This window comes from Calonectris borealis, chromosome 6 (genome assembly GCF_964195595.1).
Source record: "Calonectris borealis chromosome 6, bCalBor7.hap1.2, whole genome shotgun sequence".
NCBI classification, from domain to species: domain Eukaryota; kingdom Metazoa; phylum Chordata; class Aves; order Procellariiformes; family Procellariidae; genus Calonectris; species Calonectris borealis.
The window spans coordinates 2,261,827-2,285,136 of record NC_134317.1 but is presented as its reverse complement, the minus strand read 5'-3'; the positions used below and the strand labels follow the sequence as shown (position 1 = coordinate 2,285,136).

General features: G+C 42.5%; 1 protein-coding gene across 5 annotated transcripts; it reads right to left on the bottom strand.

Annotated features, from left to right (window-relative positions):
- Window positions 1-7,992: 7,992 nt before the first annotated feature.
- ARL5A (ARF like GTPase 5A) lies at window positions 7,993-23,226 on the bottom strand. 5 transcript variants are annotated; one of them, XM_075152664.1, is made up of 7 exons: window positions 22,906-23,223; window positions 22,091-22,193; window positions 20,824-20,884; window positions 17,656-17,803; window positions 16,438-16,521; window positions 13,571-13,722; window positions 7,993-13,050 (listed from the first exon to the last, which is right to left on the bottom strand). In XM_075152664.1, exons 4-7 carry the CDS (start codon window positions 17,797-17,799, stop codon window positions 13,002-13,004), a joined length of 429 nt encoding a protein of 142 aa, XP_075008765.1. In that variant the 5' UTR covers window positions 17,800-17,803; window positions 20,824-20,884; window positions 22,091-22,193; window positions 22,906-23,223; the 3' UTR covers window positions 7,993-13,001. The 5 variants fall into 5 exon arrangements, with proteins under 5 accessions (XP_075008765.1, XP_075008762.1, XP_075008766.1 ...); XM_075152661.1 differs by lacking the exon at window positions 22,091-22,193 and having other exon boundaries at window positions 22,906-23,224; XM_075152665.1 differs by lacking the exon at window positions 22,091-22,193 and having other exon boundaries at window positions 22,862-22,941.
- Window positions 23,227-23,310: the final 84 nt, after the last annotated feature.

The following is a 23,310-nucleotide window of genomic DNA, read 5'->3' as shown; positions in this document are numbered from 1 at the left end:
GCAGTGGGCTCTCCACGGCAGAGCACGCGTGGCACGCAGGCGGTCACCGCGTTAGCCGTGACACGGTCTTACAGCTTTTGTCTCGTGAGCTCACCTCACATGTAATAGAGAACGTGGCTTTTGACTCCAGCTCCGGAGCCGTCGGCTTGTACAGGCACTTCATGCACAGCAGCACCTCACGATAAAACCCGCAGTGACGCTCGGTTCCATCAGGTTTTTTTGCTTTCTACTTGATTGCAATTTGCAACAGACTTAGCAGTAAGACTTTGCTAAAACCTAAATCCTGCAAAGAATGCAGCAGTGCAAGAAACTAACCACCGCAAAGAAATCAGGGTACTAACCCTTCTGACAGAGGCCGCCCTCGATTTTAACGGTACAGGGTCACAGCTATTAAAAAATCACATTAAATCAGCATCAGACCTACTCCTGGATCCACAGGGCTGGGACAGGACGAAGCCCAGCCAGCTCCCGCTCAAGGGCAGCGCCGAGGGGCACGTGCTGAGGCGCAGCGACGCGAAGCTGCTGCTGGGAGAAGCCTCCCGCGCGGTGGAAGGGGTGGCTTGTCAGGAAGAGATCAGGGAGGGCCCTAGGACGAGTCTGGATTTGGTTTAAATATGGAATTAAACACCAAGGCTTTACAGTGGATTCAGTCAAAACACTGTATTTGGATTTCCATTTTTGAGACAATTCTCAGACTCTGCCCCTGCTTTGGCCACAAGAACTAAATCACAGTTTAGTGACGTTTTATTAGCGTGGGTTTGCACAGTGAGAACTGACCGAACCGATTAAGACACGGATGTCCATCACCTGCAGCTACATCAACCTCGTTAACCACCACCCCCAGCCTAAACCGGGGGGGACCGGGGCTTTCCTAGGGACACGGAGAGACGCAGCCCTCCCAAGCCGAGCACAAGCGGGTTTTCCTCCCAGCATCGCCCGCCTCCGCCTTGGGAACCCGCTGCTCCGGACTCAGCGATGGCGGGACCGGACTCGGCACGCTTCGTCGTGCCACTCGCAACACACCGCTGTCGTCCCAGACACTTTCTGCTTTTCCCTCTGAAGGTCCCAGTTACTAAGGAAACCAACAGCGTTTGCCCAGGCGAGGCTAAGTAACAGTTAAGCACAAAAGAAAGTAAGTTTATACGTGCCGCAGTTTGGGAAATAAGGCAGTTTATGTGACACGTCCCACCCACACAGATGGTATGACTCAAAACCGCGTCTCCTGTGATCTGCTCCTCTTTTCCCCCCATCCTCTTCTGCGAAGAGGGGTCTGCTCGGCCAGGGACGCAGAGCGACAGCCCGGCAGCGCGGGAGCGCGCGCAGCCCCGGCAGCGCTGGGGAGGGGGCCGCAGGGTCCCCCCCGGGCAGGGCACGCAGTGCGGCTCCCCGAGGCTCCGGCTCCACACGCAGCGGGACGAGCAGCAGCCACGAGTCGCGCTGCCCCGTTTCCACGGCTTCTCGGGAGCCCTCTGTCCCTCACCCCCCGCCCCAAAATAGTCACTGCAAACCTCACCTGAACAACAGGGCTCATCCCAAGATTTTTTTCCTTAATTCTACCAAATTCACATTAATGGTTTAATATGCCTACGAACCCTGAGAAAGAGAGAAGCAAATGCAGGTATTTTGCTGGGCGAAGGTAAGGCTACCTCACATTTTTAAAATAAAAACAGGGTTTTGAACTTTCACACCTGCATAGGATTTCCTTCCCCTCCCAATACGCCGTGCAGCTTCGTGCTTTGGGTTCCTCACTGCTGGTGGGTGAATTAATGCAGGTATCTCTTGTTTCTGTCGAAGCCTCTGGTGATCTGTATCATGCCAACGAGCTCAGCCCGTGCTCTTTACCCAGTAGCCTCCGCCGGGTCCCCCGTTTGCCGCTGCTGGTTTCAGCTGTTATCATTACCTCTTGCAGGCTGATAAATAGGACTCAGGCTTTCTACCCACCCGACAGCACAGCGTCTCAGTCTCAGAGCCGCTCTGGTCTCATCAGTGGACAACTGGACTGTTGTATTGTGATTAGACGTTAAGACACGAGGCTAACACATTCCTGGCTCCACATACAAAGTTTTTTTCTCGTTTGCCCAAACCAAGACGCTGAGTGCAACGCTGGAGTGGGGCCACTCAGCCCGTGTCTCAGTTTAGCAGCAAGCCGCTATCTGGGCATAGGCATCATCTACATTAATTGAAATTACACTGTATGTGAAAGCAGGCTCGGGTGCTAATCCCGCACTAGTGCCACAAAGGAACACTGACCCTCCAACATCTCCAGCTCTTTCAGTCCCACCTCCGTCCTGCCCTCTTGCTGCTCCTCACCACCTATTCCCACCCCTTGTTCGTGCCAAAAAATGCTGTTTGAGCAGTCTGAACCACACTGATTTAGCTAGAAATTATTCAGAAGGATACAAATAAAAGTAATTTTATCACAGCTAGGTCCTCAAGTGCCACGCAAGCGTTCGTGGTGCTGCAGGGAAGGGGATTTCTTTTGGTGGCAGCACAGGCTTAAAGTGTTTGATCACCTTGGATATAGCAAAATTCCCTTACAAAAAAAAAAGCTTTTAGTCTGAAGTATTTGCTAATAAAAAGGAAGATCCTGCCCCCATCTGGCCTCCCTGGAAGGAAGCAGCCCAACGTGGAGCCGGAGCAAGAAATCCTTCGCAGCGGCTTCAAAAGGGGAGCGCCGGGCAGGATGCGAACGCTGGCTCCCGAGCCGCTCTCCGTGCTCAGAAACGGGTAATAATCCAGGTTTTGGATCAAGGTTTGACTGGCAGAAAAGCGGAGATAATTATAATCTTTCTGGAGCAGCTCCAGTCATGCTATCGTTTGTTTGCGGGGTGCAGATGGGTCCAACTGTGCCGCGCGAACGGGAATATATAGGCTTCACCATCTGCTGCCGATGCGGGAAGGGAACCATAGTCCCCTCAGTAAATCTGTGCCCACCGCCGAAAAACAGAAAAACAATAGTTCTATTCATTTTGCCCCCATAAATCTCTACCACATCTATTCTCCATACTCTGTATCACACATCCAGGCAGAAACGGCTTTTGACAAAACTTACTCGGCCTGCAAAGCTGAGCCGTCTCTCCCCGAGGGCCACGAGGAGGAAGGGGGAGGAGGAACCCGTTGGTCAAAATCCAGAGGGACCTCTTGCTTTCAGAAAATCAGAAATAAGGTTTAATTTTAAATCTCAAATTAGCTGAAGCCCAGATACCCTCCAAACGCCTTCCCCCTCTCCTTGCCCCAGCCGCCCTCTGTCCTGGACCTCTCGCTCCTTTGCTGGGCTCAGCACGAAATAGCGGCTGTCGCTGCTGGCTGGCAGCAAAAATCCTATGAAAGAATGGGATTTTCCCACCTTATCTCAGTTAAGAGCTACCTAACTTACCAATAGGTGCATTTTTTTTTTTTTGCATTATCCCCATTCTCCTTAAATGCAGGAAAGGTAAGAATTAATGGTCTAAACACACAGTGGAAAAAGGGGCTCAGGCCTCTCTTGTCCATAGGATGGCAAAGAAGGGCTTGTTCCTCTCTGCAGGAGTTTACCTTTAAGGAATAGTCCACCACTGATAAAAACAGGGTTTGGTTACGGCAGTTTATCAGCACACAGATCATTAAAGGATTCCTCGTACAAGACAGCCAGAGGGCAAGCGATGCTGGGATTCGCCGTCCACAACTGGACTTGGGTTGCTGCTGCCAGAACCAGAAAAAGAAAAAACACAAAACAGATCTCATATCAAAAATGTCCGTATCAGACCACCTAAAGGCCACTTTATCTCCACATATTACAAACATGAAAAAAGGAATACAAAAGGGGTAACTTCAAAAACCACAGTTACTCTACAACTGTGCACTAAGAGTTTCCGTCTGCAGCGGATGAGAAGCTTCAGAGCTAGTGGCTAATGCATTTTGTGTAAAAGCAGTTGGCTTAAGTAGCCACTTGGTCTCTTGCACAAATAGCACGGGTTCATATTCTACGCCGAGGTCCAGAGGTGATCAGTGGAGTGTAGGTGTGTGGAGGAGGAAGGTACATGCATTTCTGAGGTCCTGTAAAAGAGGGTCTTATTGGTCTTTATAAATTATTATTATCAACTGACACCACACAGCAGGCAAACGGTTACCAAGGAGAAACCTCACCCAGCGCAGCAAAGACCCTCCACGAGCGAGCAACGCCTGGAAGAACCGTGGTACAGCTCCTTCGTGGCATCTTGCACACCGCTGTCGTGAACAAGTACAGGCACGATACAAGGATCGGTGGCTATTTATTACTTTATTAACTCACAGCAGTTTTGATTTCTCTCTTATGCACCTGGCTGACGCATGCAAAAGCTGCTCTGCGGAGAAAGAAAATCTACTGTTAAAAAATGTGCTTTGGAAAGCAGCTTTCCCTTAGTATGTTAAGATGTTCTTAAGAAACTCATCACCCTCCTCACTTTGTTTCTTGAGACATGTTTTACAAAAGTCTGGAAAAATAAGATATTGAAAGTTCTTATGAAGATTTGTCTATCAAGAAAAGTTCAAGGCTTCCCTACATGCATCAGTTAGCCTGTTCACTGCAGCATGAATAGTACAGCACCTTTGGCATCTCGGAGCAAAACAGGTTCGACACCTGGCCCGTTAACTACCCATCCAAGCATACTGCCTGCAGGAACACGCTACCAACAACGGCAACCTGTACTCAAATATGTTGCAAACATGTTTAAAGCCTTTAAAAAAAAAAAACAAAACACTTCTCAACCAACAAAGCAATTGGATTATTTGTTGCTTGGTACACTGTATACAACTGAGTATTTTCTAAAAGCACAAGGAAATCCGTATCGCAACAGGGAAGGGAAGACTTACGAGACTTGCACAGCCTCACGTGGTGCAAGCCCAACGCCCCCGAGGCCAGCATCCCCCCGGCTGACCGGCCACCACCGCACCAGGACGAGACCAAACGCATGCCCAAGTCATCATTACCCACGGGTTTAAAAGCAATGCTCATGTACTACCGCCACTGACACCGGCAAAACGTATTATGTGAAACAAATTCAAAATTATTATAATATATATATCACCTTCCAAAAAAGGTGTCAAGCTTACTCTGAAAATGGTACGGTGAGTCTAAAATGAAGAAGTTACCTGGCCAACTTAATACAAAGAGTTAGGTTTATTGGTTGTTTACACAGCTCTAATATGCATCCATTAATTCATGTTTCAAAGCGATAGATACAGGTAATAACGGGGTGTCTGTTAGGATTCAACAGTACAAGGACCTCAGAAGCAAGACTTCGACAGTACCGGCATTTATACTAAATCTTTATTTATGTACAAAAAATTTAGACAATTTTCATTGTTACTGTTCCATGATCTGCATCTCTTCACATGACCCCGATGGTTTGCCAACATATATATATACACACATATATTTGGGGGTGAAAAAAAAAAGCCTCCCAATTCTGAAGAATCAGGGGCAAAAAGCAAGACAGAACAAAAAAGTTAATAACAAGAATTAACTCTGAAGACATCAACTATTCTGTAGTTTTGCATCTAATTCAACCTCATATTAAAGAACCATATTCAGAGAGAATAAATCAACGTAGACTGTGCAAGAAAAGAGTAATGACACAACCTGTAATTTTAAAAGTGGATCAAATAGGATCAAAAAAGTACTGTATTATGTTTAATTTTAAAAAAACAATTAAAGAGAACACAGCAGTCTTTAACTTTCATACAGTCAAGAAAAAAAGCCAAAAAGTAACAGCATTTTCTGTTAAAAAGCCTATGAGCAGTTTCACATACCAGATGTAAATGACTAAGCCAAGGCTCGTTTCAGCAGGTCTGCTCTACGCGAGACGTTCAGCTGGTGGATGCAGAAGTAAAATGGTCAGAGTTTAGCCGCGGCAAACATTTTTCTTCTGCGCAGTTAAAAAGAATAAAGGTATTTAATGCTAAAACCATACCGGAATAAAAACCTTCGGAAATACTTATTTCGTATGTATTTTTTACGGACCAATGCGGTGATCTATAGACTAAGATTAGACAGCAGCAAGGGCACGCGAGGCAGGCAACAGGCCCACGGCCCGAGGAATGAAGAGCTCAGAGGAACCTTGCACTAAAACAAAAATAAGTATATGAAAATGGTGGGGAGGAGAAACAAACGCGCGGAGGAGGAGTACAGCAGCGTGCGACACGGAGACAGCGGCCAGCGCCAGCGAGGGGCTGAGACAAAGCCCACCCAAACGGGGAAAGTCTGTCACAAAGGGAAGAGACCTCAGCCAGACGCACAGCTAAAATCGGAGGCAGAAGGGTAAGGAGTGCGGAAAAGCATTTTGCCATCTCTTACGCCATCGAAACAGAGGGGTTGATGCATTTCCTTATTCCTCAAAACTCAGTTAACGACATCGTCTGCCTACGCATTACTTAACAGAGAAGTCATTCTGCAAGATTACCACATGGATACCAATATTGCACAGTTAGAAATGAAGCAAGAAGTCCAAAATTAACACACATGGAACAAGGCTGTTCGGCTTGCAGAGCTGACCAGCAACACACCTTTAGCACGGTAACACGGTAATTTTATTTTTTAACCCAGCTTTGGCTTCATCTCTTTTGCTTTCGAAGAAGTTACCTGTAACCCCCCCCACTCCCAAGGCTGCAAATACCAGCGTTCGACATGTGCGTATGCAGGAGTGGTACGCCTCTGGAATTCAGCATTTTCTATAGAAAAAGAGCATTTCACCATTAACTTTAATTTCCATTCTATTTGAAACCAGCCAACACATACTTATTACCAAACTTGTCCCAAGTGCCAAGCAATCTCCCAATACAAACCCCGCCATCACGGGTTTGGCAGAACAGCGATTTCACCCCAACAGCGCCTAGACAACCCCATATGCTAGGTCAGAAATCATGTATTTGCTTTGAAAAGTTTCACCACAACACATACTCACACAAGGTTTAATGCAAACAGTAAAATTTTGACAAGTTTTTGACAAGTGCCTTCATCTTAAAATAATAAATACTGGTAGGTTTTCAAGAATTGGCAATTCTGACATTATCTATAAATGTATATATATGCTCATACACAGCTCCCCCCCAACAATTCCAGATCAAATTTGTGTTTGTTTCACTTCTTCAACAAGAATTAAAAGAACTGGATAAGTTCCCTTCAACTAAACGAAAATGAGATTTTAAAAGCCAGGAAAGACAGAAAGAAGTAAGGGGGGAAACAATTCAAGGAATGTTCTAATAAAATTTCGGGAAAAGTTACTTAATAGAATCATAATTGACCTTTATTATAATAAATAGCTTTATAAAAAGTTTTAGCTAAATTACTTTAATAAACATGCCTAAGTTTCAGACATAGAAGTGCTCAAGCCAGGAAATGCAGCCCTCGCAAGTCTCGGTATTAATTTGAAGCAATAATTTTGTACGTTCTGGAATGAAATTTTATTGCAGTATCAGTGTTAGCCACATACGTTATGCATTTCTTTCAAAAAGACGACAAACTTTTTAGAAAGAGAAGTACAAAATACAAGTGATCAAAAGAAATATGACCCTGGTCATATGATTAATGTGTGTACATACGGACTTTGCATTTTTAAAAAACAGACAGATAATATACTATAACGTAACTACATCATTAGTATACTGATCTGAGAAGTTTACTTTCTACTCAAAGAATACGGGTTTAGTGTTGGAGGTTAGTATTATAATCCAGGATTTGGGAGAGCCTAGGGACAAGGAGCTCGGTTCCCGCCGACACCTGCTCGCCGCTGCCCGGAGAGCCGGAGGGGCAGACTTGGATCCAGAGCAGCACGTACAGGCCGAGTACAGGACTGCGGCTACAGGATTAAAGGTTTTGGAAAAGAATGTAGTAAGAAAGTTGAGGATGTGTCGAAAACATTCAGGAAAACATAATACAGACGCAGCTTAAACTGGATCGGTTACCATTCCTCTATCAAATACTACCAATTCTTCAATTTATTAGCTATAAAAGTGCTCAGACTTTCCAATCTGAGGTTTTTTGTTCCTTTTTTTTTTTTTTTTTAATCTTTGAATCTCTCCGCAGGAGAATATGTATTTTCTTGGCCACCTCTTCTACCCTCCACAGTGTTTGATGCAGGAAGTGTTTTACAAGAGTAACACTGAGCCGATGATTTACGAAGAATGATATACAGCCTTCTAGGTAAAGCAGCATTTTCTAACTGAATTCACTATCAGCTAAGTTTTCTAAATTTACAAATAGGAAAAGCTTAAAAAACCTCGCCCAACTTGTGTCCTTACTCACAAGAAATCTGGCTTAAAAGGCTAAGGGCGGTACATGAGTATGATCCTGTTATGAATAAAGGCTACTATCTGACGTGAAGAACATTTTCAAAAAAAGTTTCTGTACAATATAAAAATTAACCAGTAAAACCCTAGTAAGGCAAGAATATAATTTCTGCTAATTTCTGCTTACGATTCTAAAGCACATTGTAAAAAAGTTACAGTGGCAACCACTTATAATTTCTCGGTTTTGTACATTTAATATATTCGCTGCAACAATTATATTCAAGTCACATTTGTATTTATAATACATATCACAACTATATGCAAAGACGTTTTTCTTTCTTAGTGCTGTTCTTCATGACATCAAATCATTCTTGTCCCATAATGCTCAATGATGCACCATTTAAAGGCTTAATATTACATTCATTTGAATTAGCTGAAAAACTATTTTTCAGACATAATTAGTCTGACAGTAGCAAAGTTAATGTTTTACTAGCCAATTAAAAAGGAACTACTTACATGAGGATGCTTACAAGGCTAAGTATTCTTGGATGAAGTTATTTAAACAGAGTTCCAGCTAACCAATCTGATACAAGGACAAATTTAATATTTCCTCTGACAAAGAAAGCTAGCTAAATGGAAAAGTGCTTGGAATGTAGAGGATAGAAAGAACTGTCATAGATCATGCTAAAACCAGTTTGTCGGGAGGGGAAAAAACACTCATTTACACACATTTAGATGTTTTTATACAAATATATCTATTTTAAGGAAAATGGAAATTATAGCATAGGACGAAAAAAAAAACGGTTACTCAATTAGTTTTAGGCACTTGCGCTGCATAGACTGTAGTAGGTGCCCATCAAATACGTTTAACATTCATACATGCACACATACACCTAGTAACATACTACATAATGCATAGGAAAACAGCTATTAAGCCTCCCTGGAAAAAAAAAAAAGAAAAAAATTAAAAATGAAGCTAGGTAGATCCCTGTTCACATATTCCAAGTTCTATATCCCACCTTTCCTCACAATTAAAACCCGTGTAATTTTTCAGATCACAGGAGCAGCATATTGTAGAGCTGATTTACCAAGTTTATTATTTGCTAAACCAAAAGAAACATTTTAAGTATTAGGTTACTGAAATATGGCTTACTGCTATATTTTCTGCTAGCAAAATGGCATTCTGCAGCATAAACTTAAATAAACATTTTTAAAGACCCCTCTCTTTTTCTGCATAATATCCTAAGAATGAATTTCATGAAGAACAAAGGCAAAGTAATCTTAAGCTTTAGCTGAAAGCCAAGGCAACACAACACGCAGAGGGTGAAAACACAAAAGCAATACAAATCAAGGTCATGACTCATGTTAAGACAATCACTTCCAAACAATAACCGAGTGAAGCTGAAAACAGCACTGATGCAAAGTTAACTTGCTTTTCTATGGACAGGGTTGTGAGAAAAATGTCAATTGTCCTACAGGGGGAAAAAAAAAGCTGTAAACAAGAAGCACATACAAAAAGGGGTTTTGTGTTCAAAAGTTTGTCTGCTTTTCTCCAGCTCTACTAGGTGACTAAATTTAAAAACACTTCTAACATTCCACAAAAGGCAAGGCGTGTAGGGAAGGACTGTCACAGCCACAACGCTACCATGAGGGTATATACTTGTATATTCTTCTAATGTTCATCTCATTAGTATCTGAGCAAACACCCTTGATCTCATGAAGAACCTTCAGGCAGACACACTTCCCTACAAAAACTTTCACTGCGACGTCTGGATGACACTATTCCGCTTTCACTATGCTTTGCTGCACTTAAAGCACGATCACACCAACCACGCAAGGCGAGAATTTGGAATTGTCACCTCTGTTTACAACGGGGTGACAAAGAGTTTCCCAGCTACTATAGACAAAATCCATCATCCTTAGAGACTGCAAATCCAGAACTTAAAACGAAGGTGTGAACTCCTTTGATTCCTAAGCCTCAGTCAAGAGTGCTACAGGCACGCAATGCGTCAGTAAGCATTGGCCACCACTGAATTTTTGCTACCGAAGAGCAAATCTGTCCTGTAAAACACTGTGGGATCACAAAATAGATAGAAAAGACGACTCATCGTTATACATGACATGACACACACCTTTTTTGGGTCGGGTTAAGGCTGGATTGCTCACCACCCAACACACAGACAAGAATTTTATAAACTCCTTAGGGCACAAAAGACATGGTTTTAACAGGCAGTCTTCACGTGTGCAGTTATTCCCAAATCCCTGCTAGGGTCTGTTGCCTCTTGTGAAACAAAGATGACATGAACCACGCAGTATCACAGAGGACACAGAAAGCGGAAGTGGCCAGGATACCGAGAGGGAAAAAGAGTAAACATAAGTTTACTTATGTGTAAACGTAAGATGTCTAGTTGCAGCATAAGCCATACCTGGAAAAAACCACCACGCTTTCATTATATGGACGTACTAAGTCCTACAAATTTAAGCAAAGGACTAAGCAGCAAATTTCAGCAAGCAGCAGGTATTAAAATAGTCTCCATGACTTGTCTTTCATTAACAGGAACAACGCGTCTTCTTAAAAACAAACAAAAAACCAACAAGACAACCTGTGCAGATTCAGGCACAAGTATGCAGTATTTAACAATACTGAAGCAAAATATTTTAAAGGGATGAAAAGGAAGACATAAGACTCAAAAACCAAATACTTGGGTTTATAAGCAAGTCTGCTTTTTCTTTTTTAAGACTAGAAAACGTACAATTCCATTTCATATGCAAGTGTGCACAGAGCTCATTTCTTGAAGATACTATCAGATAAACTGAGAAAGTCTTTGCATTAAATTGTTATTTCTTCAGACATTTATACATTTTGCAATACACCAGTTAAATACCAATATCTATGTGCATGCACTATAAATATATGCATGTACACATTAAAATGTTTACCAAAGACAGCAGATTCCCTAGCCAGTGAGCATCATAAAGAGATACCAAAAATATATTAAAAAGTTCAATTCTTTACCTGCCTTTGTTAAATACAGACTTTTGAAATTGCCTCCCTTCTTTTCCCCACAAATTCACGTGATCCCCAGAGAAGCAGGCAAATGGGAAGGCAGGTGCGCTGACTAGATTATCCCATAACCAAAGATAAGCACCTTAAGAACTTCAAACTAAGCTTTTTCTTTAAAATGTCTTTTCCATCCTTATCAGATGTATGAGCTAAGAAAGGGAAGGACATTTTAAACAAAGTTTTATTTAATTTTGCTATACTGCCCAAACATACATCTCCAACAGAAAAGCCTACGATTAAGGCTACGTACATTTTCACAATACTGACAACATTTCAAACCATCCAACTGTCATCCCACTGAAAAGCCTGTATCCTTTAAAATGGTAAATCTGAACAACTTCCATATGGGACATCCATCCCATTAGGTACTACAGTAAGAAAAGATAATCACATAGTGTTCTGACGCTTCTTTATGACTCACCTGGGGACCATGCAAGGGAGTTACATTTTCAAGAAGTACTGCCCTGGAACTTCTGTGGGAACATGATCAAGGGGTCACTTAGAGCTTTTCAAGTAGTGTAATCTGTTTTGTTCCCCTTCCCCATCCCAGTTCCATCCTTTGCATATAGATATATGTACATTTTATGCTATCAAAGAGAAGTGTGCCTTCCTCTGAAAAACACTTAATACAGAGTATGACTTGTTTTGTAAGATTCCAGTGGGACTTTTAAACATACTTTTGTGCCTCTTTGGTTAAGAAAAAAAAACAAATGATGACATTTTTCCCTTTATGACAGCTAAAGGTACTAGACTTGAGTCATAAATGAACAGTACTGCAAAAAACAGAAAAGCAGTACCATAGGACAGTATGACATCACTTTTTGGAATCACCCAATCCAATGATGACTACAATGAAAAAAGAAGATGTTTCATTTTAACCTCTTTGGCAAATTTTTACTGTTTGCCGACACTGTAATTTGAAGCTCAGTCCATATGCCCCAATCCATTATGGCATCCTCCCTAACTGAAACAGCATATGAGAAACAACCAATGGTCTTAAGAGAGAGTTCGCTTTATAAAGTTGTGGTGAGCCAACTGTCTGATGGATGTTACAGCCATACAGATAAAGGAAAAGAAGTCATGACACGTTGGCGATGTCAAATATTAGTACTACAGTCGACATACTGATTCCGCTTTACACACTGGTCTGAACAGATTGCAATTAACCTAAAATTGAGGTATAAATATACACAAATATGTACAGTACACATACAGGAAAATATTTTTGCATTTGTAACATCGGTAACCTTAAAAATACTGGAAAGTTGATATCTATGCCATTGATTTGTTTGCTAATTTACTGGAATAATGAAGCCAACATCTTCAACTAGAGAGGACTACAATGGAATAATAAAACTCAAAATTAAAAGCTCCTTCCTTTCACTTCATCTTCACCGTGCTCAACATTGGACTGTTCTGAGTGGCTGTATCTTGAAAAGAAGGTTGATCACAGCTTTTAAATGCATCCTCAGAGGAAAACAAACAGGAAACCAAACTGGAGCCATCAACTGCATCTTTCTTTTTGCTGAATGGTCTTAATTTATATACACGTATGTGTGTGTGCATCTATGTAGAAAATAAAGTTGAAATCAGTTCAGTATAAATACATCTAACCCATTAATTCTGCCACTGTGAAGGTAATCATGGGTACAGCTCTTTTTAAGCAATGTCTGTGCAAAGAGGTCATTAAAAATCATCTGATCTTAAGTCTTGACATCATCCATTCGAGTCCTTGGCACAGTCTGTAAACAAAAGAGATAATTTTTAAGGAATACATGCACTTCTCAGGATAACTTCAAAGATAATTCCATGGCACCAATTTAAATTCTTCCTAAGAACTCTGTAATTCTGACTGAAGGAATCATTTCCAGAAACAATTCTCTCCGAGCGCAGTATTTCCTAGATCTTATTATGCAATCTACAGGTGAGAGACTTCAGATCCCAGCACTTCAAGACATACACTGAAGTTATCTCTAATTATGATTATTCTTAATAAACCAGAACAGATTTTAGGTCGTTCCCACCCCTGCCCTCATTAGGCCCAAATCATATAGTTTTATCACTGTGAGGTGAGACTGCGGATTCGATGTGAAAGTTGGTTTTCAGATCACACTGATCCTAAGTCAGTATGTTCTGAGCCCAAAAATCTTTAAGTGTAACATTATTATTGACAGGGGAGGAATGTGTGTTAAAACCAAACGCCACAATAAAAATACCAAAATAGTTCACGATTCCCCTCCTACAGACAAGAATAACTCTTACCCCTCTCCAGTTAGAGCACAGCACGCCTGAATGTGCCACTGGTGATCCTTAATTGAAGTCAGTTTCAGAAACTGAGATATTTCAGCTACTGTCATACACTCTTTAACATCTTGCTTGTTAGCAAAGATCAGCAAACCTGCTTTTTTTAAGTCCTAGGGAGAAAGAAGAAAAAAGATGATGATTACAAATCAGCCCTTGGAGTCAAAAGATGTGATACCAAAGTAGAGAACCTTAAGCCCCAGCAAAAAAAGAAAAACCCTAAACTATAAAATGCTGCAGGCTGACTGACATGCAACTTCAGAAAATCCTTTGATCCAGCAGACCAAATGTCCAATTTTTGCCTGATGATCTGTAAAACCACATACAATATTTAGTTGTGCTCCGTGAGGATCAGAGGCACCCTGTACCTCTGTACGTGTGCAGTTGCAATAATGCCACATACTTCCAACAGTCGAGGCCTCCCGTTTAGCCCTGACCTTGCAGGTCATTCCTGCCTGTGTATCCAAACCAATCCCTGCCTTCTCCTCAGCCTGCCTTTTGTGTATACACCACACTTCTATGTATTACCATACCGTTAAGATTGATTTTAGTACCAAATTAGTAGACTGCGCAGCAGCTCTTACGTGGGGCAACCGTGGGTTACCCCACCAGAACGTTTTAAGCACTGGTAAAACCTTGCCAAGCCTGACCGCAGTAAGTGCCGGCAGCGTGCATGCTGGCACCCAGCCTGGCACCGCGGCTCACCAGCGCCAGAAGTACACTCTGCCTGCGCAGCAGCCCTCTGCGAGGGAAATCCCACCCATTAAGAAGCATTAAGACTGCCACTAACAGTGTAAAGCAAGCTGCAGTAATATTTTATTTAGAGGATACACAGAATTTGCAGAAAATCACCACTTGCACTACTTTAGAATCAAAGGATGGACGTCTACATGAACAAGCATATTACAATGAATTTCTTTATAAGGCCCATGCAATATTTAAAACATCAGTACTAACAATTTAGAGAACAACGACTCTAGGGGCAAGCTTATTTTATCTCAAGCTGCTTGGAATTACACGAGCACAGGCACGTATTATTGAAAATCTGTCCCTCCGAAAGTAAAAAGGTCTTCCCAGGAAGCCAAGACAACTCATTCACTTAAATGCCTATACGGCACACTAATTTTTACAAGCAGTAAGATTAATTCCCAAACGATCTACTGGTCCAGAAAATAGTTGGAACTGACCTGGGCAACTCAATTTTGTCTTAACAGAAATTCAATTGAACTGGATAGCAGAAATAAAAGATTTTCGAGGACTGCAAGGAAAAGCTATTCTAAATAAATATTTGACTTTCATTTCAGCTTATATGTATTGTTGTTCTCTTCAAAGTCATAGCATCTGGAGAGTTAGCAGAATATACTGAAAACATCCTGTTGTAAAACAATGGGCACGTTTACTGTTAGATGGGTGCTTTCGGAGCACAGAAATAGTCTCCCAACACGAAGCAAGGGCATTCATGCCACTTGGAGTTCCAGACTTCCCTCATTTCAAATTCAGTTCGTTAACAACTTCGGCATCTTCCTTTATAGATTACAAAACAGAAGATGCAATTTTGTTTAGCAACTGCAACAGACTGAGGAGTACATCTAAATTCTCATTATGACAGCAGCAGACCCAATGGCCACAGTCCCCCCATGCCACATTTAACACCCCACCACAACCAAGAAAGCCAGACCTACTTTATAAGAATTTATTTTATTAGAGTAAACATAATTTAAATACCAAAAATTAGAAATTCAAGACACTAGGCAAAGCACTTGTTTTTTCTCAAATGCTTTAGATTACCATGATCGCTCAAAGGAAATACATAGGCAGTCTTTGCCCTTCCTGCAGTCATCTACTAAACAGTGGCTATAGTTTAAATATAGATGTAATATTTTGGGATATAATGCCATCAATTTTATGCACACCTTTGTATTCTGACACTTCAATTTGGAAGCTCAGTGTCATTTCATACAAACTGATCCAGTTTGCATTAAACTTGTCTTACAAGTCCCAGCAGTAGTCACGCTTATATAAACACATCTTTAGTAAAAATCAGGGCTCTGGTCCTGCTGCGCTGCATGGACAGATTAAAGTCTTTGGGACATTCAGCTCCTTGGCTTATACGGCAGTCCAGTATTTCTGAATCAGACCCAGATAGCTCATTTTTAGACCTGACACAGGGCTCAATTTTAAAGAGGGTCTTTACAAGTTAGCAAATTATACTCTCATTCTGTAATTCCAAGTACAAACAGAATGATGGCTATGGTAGCCATAGGCAGTCCGTTTCTTCAGTTTTATAGCTGGTTCCTATAAGACATATTATTAAGGTGTTTTCTGTTTCACTGTGAAAACAGAAAACATCAAGCAACCACGAAGCTATCAAAAATAGTAATTAAGTTGTTGGAGGAAACAACATTTTTTTAAAAGGATCTCATTCAGATATTGACATGGATTGAAGTCCAAAACCCACAAAAGTCATTTACAGGTCCCAACTTCTGTTTCACTGAAGCACTCAGAAGTTGAAAAACTACTTTTGTGGGCATTCTCTTCAGTAATTTGGTATTAACTTACAGCTTTATTAGGCGCTTCAGAAAAGACAGAGCCTCTAGCAGGCAGAGGACAGCTCTGATACAGTACTACCCGCAGCTGGGAGACCGTGGCTGTTAACGTTTGCCTTGGCCTTCACTGGAGAGGCCTCTCTCCATTCTGGTCTGTCTCCAGCTAGCAGGCGTAAGTGAGAGCTGTCACAAACAGCATGCGAATCTGCTTCCCTTAACATGTATCATCCAGATCTTACCCACAATAAATATTAAAACAAAGAAAACATAGGGTCTACTCACCTCATGTGCTAACATTTTATACAGTTCTTCCTTAGTCACAGAAATTCTCTCTCTGTCTGTGCTGTCCACAACAACTATCACAAACTTTAAAAAGTGAAAAGTTATTAGTCAGAGAACAAACTTTATCTTTCTGGCCACACACCTGCCAGCAGAACAGATTACTGTTCCCATCACGTTATCCAGACAGTCAGCTGGATTATCAGATAGCATCATATTCCAGATACACTGCTCCCAGCCCAAGTGTGATTACCCACAGCACTGGTATCGTTTACAACTTATGCTGTGGTTTGTATATAAAAGTAGCTCTGACACATCTTTTGACTTTCCGTTTTCCGAGTGAAAAATTTATATTGAAAGCAAGTGTTTTTCTGTAATTCCAGATCTGTGTTTGTTCTTTGTTTAGCATAACTGAGGTAGCACAAAGATCCCTCAAATAATTTGTTGCAGCCTTAAAAAGGTAAACTGTATCAGCTTTCTCCCTCTGCTTCAAATACTAACATGCAAATAGATATTTGCAAGGGATTTAAAAAACCCCGTAGGCTCCATACTTCAAGAGCATACATGCAGATACATGTCATAGCATCTTATAGGGAAGCACAGGAGACCAAAGTTAATTATTATAAAAAAAACCCTTTTTTTAAAAAACCACAATTGATAACACATAGGAAACCTTAACTTAAACCATTATTTTAATCAAGTTCAGTATATGTGCTGCAACTTCATCGCTAAGGAGTTCTTAAAATTCTTGGAGGTCCTTAAGTAAATTGTTCATGGGAGCTTGCAAGACAGAGCTCCCCCAGTCTTGGAGGAAAACTTTTGGGCTTTCAGCCTTACTCCTGAGGGGTTACACAGGTTTTAGAGTACCTGCTACAGAGATAGAGCAGTCATGGTCCACAAGATCTGCAATACCAAGACAAACTGAGCACCTGCCCTAAGGCCGCAGATCCCCAGAAACAGACTCCTACAAACAAGTTGTCTTTAATTGCAACTCCATATTACGCATCTTAGGTAAGAAATAGAAAAGCGAGTCGTACAACAGTTTGCTAAGGAGGAGACTTCAAAAATCACAACAGGAGTACCCTGCAGTAGCTACGGTAACATTCAAAGCACAGTTAACGCCGCCCTCTGGAAGCGTGTCTGGTACAGATCTCGGGTACGCTGTATCCCCCTCACCAGCAACAGCCACACCAAGTCTTCCAGCAAGGCGTTCATTCTCACCTCGGTGTTTGTATAGTAGGTGTTCCACGAAGACCGAAGAGACTCCTGCCCTCCGATATCCCACATCAGAAAGCGCGTGTTGTTAACCACGATCTCCTCCACGTTACTCCCTATGGTGGGTGAGGTATGCACCACTTCATTCATGGAGCTGCAGAGGGAAGAGGGCGACTTGGTGAGAAACTGCAAAAACTGGCAAGTTACCTGCATTATCAAGCATCTTAGGATCCAGATTGACCTACTTCTATAAAACCTAAACTTGATGGTTATTCTGAGGTAGAAAGCTTAGTGGGCAAATTTTAGCAAACGCTCCTTATGCAGCAAATAGAGACAAGGTTTGATGGTGGAGGGCGAATAAAAATAAAAATAACAATAAATAAAAATAGCAAAAAAAAGGACTCAGTGAACTATATAATAATCGAATTATACAGCTGAGAGAGCATTCATGAACAAAACTGTATTATAATTAATTAAATCATAAAGCTGAGACAATATTTGCTTCAGAAGCTCTTTTAAGCAGTCAGCTTTTCTTTTTCCAGGCTGATTTTGGCACGCATGGGAGCGAGCTGTTGTTTTGCTTCAAGAATGTGGTTAAGCCACAAGATTTCCAAGGTTGCAGAAAAACACCAACTCATCATCCAGCTCCACCAAACATACTACATCTCGCTCTCGTTCCAGTATAGGCCACTAAGAGTGTACTTTCTTCACAATTCAGTTACTTTATGTCCAAACTTTCTTCTCTCTCCCTCAGCATAATCCAATAACTACTTTTTGGAGACAAATGCAGACATAAATATTTCAAAAATATTGAGAAACTTTAGAGATACAGAGTGTAACTTTGTCATTAAGACAACCAGTTTCACATCAATAGTGATAACCAAATGTGTACTCTGGATACTCCTAAAGTTCAAATTATTTAAACTCTACTGTATGGGATATGCAAAAAAATTAAAAAGTAGCTTCAAGGAAAACGACAACCATTTTCAAAGAACTTAATTTTTCTTCTGATAATCTTGATGTATTTTTTCATTTTATATGAACATTTTTTGAAGCATAGCAGAGCTTTTAGTTACAGTGACAGCAATTTGAGACTTGTAACAGTGCTAGAATATTTCTTGAAGAGGATACAAAGAACCAAGGAGATAAAGGGATGGTCTGGTGTTCTGAAAAGGAATCCCAGTAACCTAGTGTCTTAGCAGCATATAACAAGAAAACTTCTCACCACACACTTTTGAAGGCAGCTATATAAGGGAAAGAGAAGGATTAGAAGACAGAACCATAAAATCAAATTAAGGATAACACCGATATAAGAAGGTGCCTGTGGCCGATTTCATATTTAAAACACACATTTTAGCAGAGTTCTTTTAATGCTTGGAGGAGACGTATCATGAATCCCCCTTCCTTGGCTGAACCTGCAGCCTCTCACGTTCAAGCTGCTGGCATCTCGCAGTTGCAATACGATAGGTGGATTCTTCCCTCCTCCCCACTGAAACAAGGTGAGTATGAAGCTTAATGGCATTTCTAGACACCTGATCACAAAATCCTACTGCTACCCGAGGGGAGGGAGGAGATCTGAGTACATGAACATGAAAAAATGAAGTGTCTGTGGAGCTGCCGCGATCTGTTAGAAGAATCGCCACTCCAACATCTGCTGTGACCCTCCACGACATCAAAGTAATGGCCAGCGCACTAACCAACACTAGTTGTCCTGCTAGTTATCTCGGCCCATCTCTTATGAAAGGACTCAAACACTTACCTGCCACGAAGAAATGGTAAGAGAAAAAAAATGGGATATGCAAAGATGGAGGTAGGGTTTAAGAAGGAGCCGAGTGGGAGGACAGAGGACAGTACGTGTACAGAGCTCTGTCAAAGCAGCAAGCTGGGGAAGGGGAATACAAGAAGAGAGAAGGGGAAGTCCTGTGGAGCTAAAACGGGTATAAAGAAAAAGGAGGCATATAGAGATCCACTGTACAAAAGGGAAAAGAAAACACTGAGGCTGCAGAAATAAGAAGATGAGAAGAAGAATCATGAGACGTTTGTGGAGGAAGTGGAAAGGCACAGGCAGCATTAAAATGCACCTAGGATGGCCCTCAGCTGCAGCAGTTACTAGTCTTAAAACATATTCTTCGTTATACTTGTGCTTTTTAAAATCTCTCACTCCCAAATTAAATAACGACAACCACCTTCATCTTTTCACTTTCTCTGCAGAGCGTGCTAGGACATAAGTGGCTGGAAATGCTGCACGAGTTTCATGTTTCAGAAAGGCAAAAGCAGATCATAATTTGACAAAACCCAAACATTTTAAGAAAGGTTTAAGAAAGGTAGGATTGGACCAGTATGGCCATATCACTTCAGAGGAATTATTTCTGATACTGACTCAGGAACACTTCCTAATACCAGACTACTTCACGTGAGAAATCACAAATCTGTTTCTATTATAAACAGACCTTGAGTCGCCTGTCCCACCTAGAAGCTTCCAAGTCTTTGGACAAACTTGTACCCTTTTATCAAAATGCAGTTTAGGACCAGAGATACGAAGCTCATACAAGTTTCATGTAAACCAGTAGCAAGGTTAATGCAAGACAAACACAAGTCAATGCCACTATTAAAGGCTGCACGACAGCATGGGCTGCCACCAGCCGCAGAGCTGTGTTGTCCTGCATTCAGCCAGCGCTCAGCCTTCCTCCTTCATCCAGTACCACAAATGGCATGAAAGTACATTTTGGTAAGCAGGACACAAGTCACGGCAGGGAGAGGTCAGGCTTCACTGCTTTGCTACTCACAGAACAATTTGTTTAGTATTTACACCTGCGGCATGGATCAGTTTAGCAGCATTGTCCTGTGGCTAACCCTCAATATAATCATATTTCATGGAATTGGCAAACAGCCTACACGGTGACACCAAAGGTAGTTGTGATTAAGTGGCAATAGCAATGTAATCTGATAAATAAAAGCTCTAAACAAAACCTAATTCATACACCAGGCCAAATACAGACCTTTCCAAACTCTAAACGCATGCTTTGAGCCCACTGCCACCTATACTGTTCAGTAATCTTCAGCGTAAAGCTCTCAAAGTAAAAACTAAAAGTGAAAGCAGTGACAACAAGTCAGAGTAATACATACAATGCACACCTTGAAATACGTGAAACGTCATCTGCAGTTCATACTTACAATTGATAAAGAATGGTCGTTTTTCCTGCATTATCCAGACCAACAATGATTACTTTGTGCTCTGAAATAAAAATATCACTAGTAAATCACAGAGTTAACTCTGCTATCACGATAACAGCTGTGTTATGAAACAAGGTTACTGTTGCATTTTTGACTGATTTCCTAAGCAAACACTGCCAAACCTCAGGTGCCACATTTCATGGGCCATACCTAAAAGTTCATTTGTCTGTGGAGGTGTACAAACCCGTGCACTGTTCTAAGTAGGTAAGTAGGTAAGCAACTGTCGATTTTTCCCCGTCTGCACATCTACAGGAACAATTTCTGAGAGATTACATGCAGATTTTTTCCTTCTCTAAACTGCTAGAGCAATCTCACGCTGGAATCCTTTCCCAAGCTTCTACACATTTTTGCAGATTGTAACTCTCTATTCCGCCAACTACAGTAGTTCTCTAGAACATATACTTACACATATTAAATGTTCATTTCCAAGGCCATACTTTTATTATGGCCCGCAACATCTTAATCTCTTTGCAAAGAGTTGTTAAAAGCCACAACAATGCTGATTTGCAGTGTAAGCAGGGTGATCCACCTGCCTCCCTCAGTGTCCTCTTTTCCTTTCAGCAGGTTTGGAACCTGGAGAACAGATTTGCCTACGAATATTTTACAGTATGCATTCACCCAACTTAGTTTTAGATGAACCAACGAGTACTACACAAAACTACTCTGACACATATGTGAACACATTTTGGAGCTCAATGCCAGAATCAATTATTGTTTCTATTTAGCACCTTCTTTCCTATACACCACAAAACTGAATTTGAATTCTACAGCTGGCGTTGCCAAGCACATTCAAATTTATGATTTCCAGGACGAGTGAGCGCTGCCTGCTCTCAGCTATATTACACAACTTTTACTTGCACAAATAACCTTGGCTTCAACGGGACTTCACGCAAGTAAAAGCTTTTTAAGAAGGGGTTTTCTCCCCGTCCCCGTCCCCAGTGGTCCACAAGGGCAACAAAAAGCCATTATAAGTCTGCCCAAGCTTCAGACGACCAGCAATCAATTCCTTCTGTTAGCAAAGTACACTCACATTGATTTGTCACAGAGGAGAGAGGGAGGGGATAGGGGTCAGGTAAGTGGGGTTTTCTTGGTTTTGATTTTATCAATATTGTGTGGTTTTGCAGAGTTGTCTTATATACCATCAAATATAAATGCCAGTTTTAATAACTTTGCATAACTGCACAATATTGTAAAAATATCTGCTTACCTGACCCCACATAACTAGGAACTTTTGTTTCTGGTGTGATGTTGCCAGCATAGTGGATGTTAGGAAATCAGTTGGAACAGAAGATCTGAGGTGGGGCTGGATGCTACAAGACAAAAGTATTCTGTTGGATTTGCACTAAGTGTTAATGGGCATATAATTGGGACATTCAACATGCAGGTGCAAGCGGATTTAAGTTCACTCAAGATCAAATTTAGAAGACCTTATAAACACGGATAAGAGCGTCAGCATGTGTTTTATAGTTAAAGTTACAACTCTCATTAAAACCTTACTGTAAAGAGACAGGCGTTACAAATCTGAAGTTATAAATAACATTTACTCCGTAAATGAGCAATTTTGCCAGCTATCGAGGTTGATCACCTAAGACCATTAATAAAGCATACTCTGCAGATGACAAGATGAGGCTACACGCTACAACGCAACACACCTGTATTCTTTCGGCACACGTTAATAATTTAACACCCCCCTTTCAAGAAATGAGCTTTCCAGTGACTTAGAAGAGGCAAAAAAGGTTAAAACCCCCCAACTTTTCCGGCCGCAGCTTGTCCTCCGGGGCCACCCCCCCCCGGCCGGGGCTGCGGGAGCGCTGCCACCTCGCCCTTTAGCCCCGGTGGCCAAGGCTGTGCCGGTTTACAAGGGCGGGCACCCACCCCCGACCCACCCCGGCCGCACCAAGCCCTCCCGCCGCCCCCGGAGCGGTGAGGAACCGCCGCCTCACCCCGCCGGGGATCGCCCTCAGGCCCGGCCCGGCACCTGAGACGTCCACGGGCCGCCGCCTCCCGCCGCCTTGCCCTCACCCTGATGGTTGAACAGCCTCCATATCCTGGTGAAGAGGATCCCCATCCTCAGCCGGGGCAGCTCCGGGCCTCGCCGGCTCCTCAGCGCCTACCGCGGGGTTACCCCGCTCCCGGACGGCGGGCGGCTCAGGGCCCGGCCCAGCGCCCGGTTTGCCGGCGGAAAGGCGGGCTAGGGCCTCGCCGGGCCTGCTCACGCTCGGACATCGCCGCCGCCGACCCCGCTCCTCTCCGCCTCACCGCCTGACCGGCCCGGCCGCGGAGCGGGGAGAGCAACGCGCCGCGCCGCCACCAGCGACCCCGCGGCCACCGTAGGGACGGGGGAGGCGGGGGCGGGCGCGTCGCTGTGACGTGAGGGGGCGGGGCCGCCGCGACGGCCGCCATTACGCGACTCCGCCTCAGCGGGCG